Here is a 5,803-nt window from a genome sequence, read left to right on the forward strand (position 1 = left end):
TGAGGTTAGGATTTGTCCCTTTTCGTCACAGCACTAAGGCTATTTATAATAAATTGACTGATACAGGCATTTCCTATTAAAAAAAGAAAGTCCACACTCTGAGCAGCAACAGCCATCGTTTATTGAGATCACCCTCTGCGCTGGACGTGGTGACATGCAGTTTGCATAAACCTCGTGTGTGTGCTCTTGCCACAGTGAGCTCAAAGGCAAAAAAAAAAAAATTCATTTAACCAGAAAGTGTTCATAATATACATTTATTCTTTAGCTTATAAACAATTTGTCCTTCGAAAGTTAATTATCATTGGCAACAGCTTTTCTCAGGTACTTCTGTCCAAGAGAAGGTAAGAATTTAGCCCTTGATGAGCAACAACAAAATACACACACACACACACACACACACACACACACACACACACGGGGTGAAAGGGATGACCTTCTTAACTGGCAATAACATTCCACTGTTACGTGATTGTATAAAACTTCCAAGCTGGCTGTTCTTCCAGATGCTCTCTTCTGAAGGATGTAACAGCTCACAGCTTTATATCCATACGTTCGGAACGATGCTTCTAGTTCATTCATAGATTCTCCGGGGCTCCTGCAGCACCACACCGCCTTCTGTCACGGCACTCTGTAGTCGCTTCATCTGGTTTTGAAGATCAGAAAAAAGGAAAAGATTAAGTCAGCACAGTAAGCGGACAATACACCGTGCTTCTCACTCCTCAAAAGAAAGAGAGATGAAACAGCTGACTTGCTCCTTGCTAACTTCCAAGCCTCCCCTGGTTTTTCAGAAAGCGATCTTAATGACACGGATAAGAAGAGACCTTAGAGACGTCAAAGACTAACAGTGTCTCGTTACACACGAGATGTTAACACGTGAACGGGGAAGCAGAGCAGTCCACGTTGCAGCTGTACACCAGCCCTCCTGGATGGACTCTGGACAAGCCAGCCTCAGGTTACTTGTACACAGGACAGGGGATACTAATCCTGACCCTCTGGGCCACTCTGCAGGTCAGGATACCCACCTCAGCACCTGCCACGTGCAAAGAACCTGAGAAATGCAATTACCGTTACTATGTAAGCACCTGACATCGGGAATTAGTACCTTCTAAATAAATACGAAACCAAAATACCGAGTCTGAGGCTGCCTCCCACGGAGTGGGCTGGTAGACCATGAAGTTGATTCCTGCCTCCAAGCATCGCTCTGCCAGCACCCGTCCCACGCTCTCACAGGCCACCACGTTTGTGGTGCTGTAAAGATGCTTTTTAATGGCCCACTCCCGAGTGGACGCTGAAACCACAACCTGGCCACTGCGATGCTCAACAAGCGCTTCCACGTGATGCTGAGTCCTTATAACTCGCAACCTAAACGAGATGAGAACAGAATAAAATCATAAAAGAATCCTAAAGATTAAAAAGCCTCAGGTGAATAAACGCCAAATATTTCTCAAGAACACGGTGTTTCATTTACTTCAACGCACTTAACCTGGATTTTACTTGGGGAAGGTGTTTGTCCTCTGCCTTTGTGAGGATAACCTCAATAACTAAACCAAACATTTCCACTTAACACCTCAAATATCCTAGAGAAACTTGGTATTTCTGAAACGTGAGAATTATTGACACAGCAGCTACCTCAAAAAAGGATTTAAGGAGGCAGAGCTAAGCTGTGACCCTGCGATGGGTAAGGATGTATTTACTCTAAGCCTTTATTTATCAGCTAACACCAAAATAAAGATTGACCAAAGATTTAAATGTAAAAAACTGAAATCATAATACTAGAAGGTACACTTTTTTTTACAATCTCGAAGTAAGCCTATTTAAATGATATCAAACCATGTCATCCAGTTTTTATAAAGACTGACAAATTTTTCTGCAGTTAAAAAAAAACAGCAAGCTGAAACCAAAAGGCAAGCTAGAAACAAAAAACACTTTAAACACATATTATGCAAAGAGGTAATTTCCATGTAAAAAGCCTCCTATAATCAATAAGAAAATGACCAATAACTTAACAGGCAAAAGATCTGAACAGCCTGTTCATGGAAATAGAAAATATTAATGGCCCTTAGGCCCATGAAAACATGTCCAACCTCACTGATCAAATGCATGGAAAAAACAATTCATTGCAACCCTGTTTGGAAATCACTGCGGTAATCAACGATATGGAGCCAGCCAACGAAAGCATCCATGTGGTGGTATTCTATGCAGTCACCAGAACGAAGTAGCACTTTATGACGATGCTGCTGACACTTATTGAGCATCTACTGTGCCAGGCACGGCCCTGTTTCAGGCATAGTTCATGCAGCAAAATAATCTCATAACCATTTCTTTTGATTTTTGTTTTTGTTTTTTATTTTGATTTTGTTTTTTGTTTCAGTCAGAAACTGACCCAAAAAGGTTATGTCACTTTAGCAAGATTACAACTAATGGTAAGTAATGGAGCTGGGATTTCGGTCCAGGGGTCTGGTTCCAGAGCCAATGTTCTTAACCAACACAAAGGAATTCCAAGATGTACTTTGAAGGACGCAGGGAGGATTCAGGCGAAAAACAGTGTATGTGGTGTGCTAAAAGATTTGTAATTTATTTATTTTTTTTATCTTAGAGAAAGAGAGCAAGCGGGGGACAGAGAGAGAATCCCAAGTGGGTTCTGCACTCAGTGCAGGGCCTGACACAGGGCTTAATCTCACGACCATGAGATCATGACCTGACCTGAAATCAAGAGTGGGCCACAGTCTGCTGATCCTTATCCTAAACCATGTGTTCAACAAAGGCAGAGGACTCATCTCTAAGGTCACTTCCTACTATAAAATACCAAAATTCTATACTGATAATACTGTGAATATGGCTGATAGAACAAAAAACAGGTGGGAAAATACATCTCTAATTATTTAAATGATCCAAATATTAAGTAAATAGGTTTGGTGTTTCAAAAGCTTTTTTGACTTAAGATCCAGATTAATTCAAGTTATCTGCCTTCTCCCTTTGACTCCTCCCTATGTACACTAAGTAAAAATGCATCATAACAACTGTAACACTTCATTATCCCTATTCCATCTTTCACTACAAACCCATGAAAACATCTGCCGACAGGGATGACGTCTACTCTATGTTTACATCTCTTGCCTCTAGCAAAATGCCTATGAAACGCCACAGGCCTAATGATTGTTGAATGAATATATCACACAGATACGATTTCTAACTTTCCATTACAATTTTATGGAGTCCTTAAGAAACATTCCCCTTTAACACATGCTTACTAAGTAAATCAGATAAAATAAAGCAGCACAGTGATAATAATTTCTAGTGGCCTGGCTCTTAGGGGAGACCAAACATATCTGAATCCTAGCTCTGGTTCTCATTATTAACCTTGTCCCCTTATGCCTCAATTCTCTTGCTCCTATAAAATGGAGCACGTTATTGCACCTGCTTCATAAAGTAATTTTAAGGATTAAATGAGAAAACGTACATAAAGCAACTAATGTAGTTCCTGGAAAATACAAAAGCGGTCAATAAACAACCATCTTTATAACAAAGAATAGACTCCTAACCAGGGCGCCTGGGTAGCTCGGTCCGTTGGGCGTCCAACTTCAGCTCAGGTCTTGATCTCATGGTTCATGGGTTCGAGCCTCGCGTCAGGCTCTGTGCTGACAGCTCAAAGCCTGACGCCTGCTTCAGGTTCTGTGTCTCCCCCTCTCTCTGCCCCTCCCATGCTCATGCTCTGTCTCTCAAAAATAAATAAACGTTAAAACAAAAAATTAAAAAAAAAAAAATAGACTCCTAACTTGTCTTTCTGCTTCTACCCTACCCCCTTAAAAAATCTGCTCACCCCAAAGCAACGAGAATGACCTTTAATTCAAACTCAAACTTTAAACCCTCTCACAGTTTCCTACTGTAGTGAAAAGAAATCATAAATTGCTTACTTCAATTTACAAAGTTAATGATCGGTCTCCTACCTACTCCTCTATTTTCACCTTACACTATCCACTCCTTCGCACACTAAGCTCACTAAGCTCCAGGTACACAGGCCTTTTAGTCCTTCCAACACACAAGCTCATTACCACCCTGGCCGTTTCCTCTGCTGGGAATGCTCTTCCTGGCAGACTGTCTTCTCCCTATCTTTTAGCAAGCACCCAGCCCCCCCCCCCCCCGCCCCGTTCTAACATCATCCTCTTTAAATTTTCTTCCTGACATTTATTTACTGTTTGTCCCCCCAACGCCCGTCTCCTCCTCTGCTAACGTCTCCTCCACCACCGAACAGCAGATTCCTGCGAAGAGAATCCCCAGAAGTATCTGGCAGGTTAACTGAATTGATGAAACCAACTTGTAGCCCACCCTGCGCTGCTCTGTCAGTCAATTACCTGGCCGATGTTATTACCTGTGCCAGAACTCACGAGAGGGCCACGCTGTCCCCCAACCCCGCTCTTTCCTGGCCACAGCTAAGAGCTCCAGATTGCGCGGGTTCCGGTTGGTGAACTCTGGCGCGACGGCTTCATTTTCCAGAGGATCCACTCCAGGCTTCGCCGCTGGCTTGGAACTGGTTGAGAGCGCTGCGACCCCACACCCTAAGAATGGAAACCACCACATGTATCTTTAAAAAGACAACCACGGACAAAACTGGAATGTGATCTAACCTCTGTCCCCATTCACTCCCCGAATCTTCTCTCCCCGGAAGGGGGAGAAAAGGTAAGTCTGGTCACAGAGTCCAGTCATCACAGATCCTGGTTCTTGACTTCCTACTACTGTCATCACAATGCTGTTAGCCTGGGATGTGCTGAATATAAATCACTACTTGCGCGTGCACACTTATTGGGCAGGCCCTGGGAAGTTATCTGAGAGAAGTGGGAATTACCGCGGTTCCTGCAGACCGACAGCCACTCCCAGAACCGCGACCGGAGCGCCATCGGTGAGGGATCGCGAGCACAGCCTCGGAAAAGCCTCGCGTCCTTTCCTCATCGAGGTCCCAACCGCTCGCCGGCCGCAGCCATATTAACTCAGGAAAAAGAACTCGGATTCCGGAGGTCATAGACGTCTCGGCCCGGAACTAACAAGCCCCTCCGCCGAGCGGCTGAGAGGGCGGTCCGTCACCTCTGCTCCTCCAATCACCGCCTACGCTGAGATCCACGCGACCCTGGAGCCCGCCAACCACCTCGCTGCAACGCGACTGGGGGCGGAACGCAACGCACTAGGTTAGGAGAGCGTTTAGCGTTGAGTCGCGGGTCCGAGGCACCCGTAACTTCGCGTTGCCGTATTTGGCTCCCGTAGTCGCAAAGCCTCGGCCGATCGTTGTTGAACCCACACACAGCCCCGCTGAGCAATAGGAGAAACTGGGCAGCGCAAGATGCAGTTTCTCTTCAGAAGCCGTGACTGTCATTTCCCCGGATGGCCCGTGTAACACTCTTGCCCCGTCCCACCCAGGTTCAGGCCCCGAGCTTATGCTGTGACTCGCCGCATGCTCTCCGAGCAAGCTCATACGTTTAACGAGAACGCGACCGTTAAACGAACACACCACTCTCTCAGTTTTACCTTGAAGGGCCCGCCCTTTCTAGTTACACCCTATCTACAAGCTCCGCCCTGCCATCCACTTTTTCTAGAAGGCACTAGAATGTGCAAATGCGCACGCGCAGCCCGTGTCTGGGGGAGGTGGGGAAGAATCCAGCCGAGCACCTCCTTCCTCCCCAAGTCCCAGAGCCCGACTTCCGTTCTCCTGCGTTTGCGCCCTTCTCATTCGCTCTCTAATTGGATGAAAATGCTGAGCCCGCCCTCTCCGGCTCCTCCCTTCCGGGTCTTTCGCCCTTTTCTCTCCCCTCCT

The 5,803-nt window shown here is 45.7% G+C and overlaps 1 protein-coding gene across 1 annotated transcript; it reads right to left on the reverse strand.

The window, feature by feature from the left end:
- Window positions 1-238: 238 nt before the first annotated feature.
- MRPL18 (mitochondrial ribosomal protein L18) lies at window positions 239-5,404 on the reverse strand. Its single transcript, XM_027056521.2, has 4 exons — window positions 4,844-5,404; window positions 4,370-4,556; window positions 1,131-1,362; window positions 239-643 (listed from the first exon to the last, which is right to left on the reverse strand). Exons 1-4 carry the CDS (start codon window positions 4,893-4,895, stop codon window positions 572-574), a joined length of 543 nt encoding a protein of 180 aa, XP_026912322.1. The 5' UTR covers window positions 4,896-5,404; the 3' UTR covers window positions 239-571.
- Window positions 5,405-5,803: the final 399 nt, after the last annotated feature.

The sequence above is a fragment of the Acinonyx jubatus genome, chromosome B2 (assembly GCF_027475565.1).
Source record: "Acinonyx jubatus isolate Ajub_Pintada_27869175 chromosome B2, VMU_Ajub_asm_v1.0, whole genome shotgun sequence".
Lineage (NCBI taxonomy): Eukaryota > Metazoa > Chordata > Mammalia > Carnivora > Felidae > Acinonyx > Acinonyx jubatus.

Excerpts from the sequence above, each read along its gene's own strand:
- MRPL18 (XM_027056521.2), bottom strand. The coding sequence starts at position 4,895 with ATGGCGCTCCGGTCGCGGTTCTGGGAGTGGCTGTCGGTCTGCAGGAAC. Across the intron at positions 4,557-4,843 it reads GTCGGTCTGCAGGAACCGCG|GGTGTGGGGTCGCAGCGCTC; the intron begins GTAATTCCCACT and ends TTCCATTCTTAG. Across the intron at positions 1,363-4,369 it reads TCTCGTGAGTTCTGGCACAG|GTTGCGAGTTATAAGGACTC; the intron begins GTAATAACATCG and ends CATCTCGTTTAG.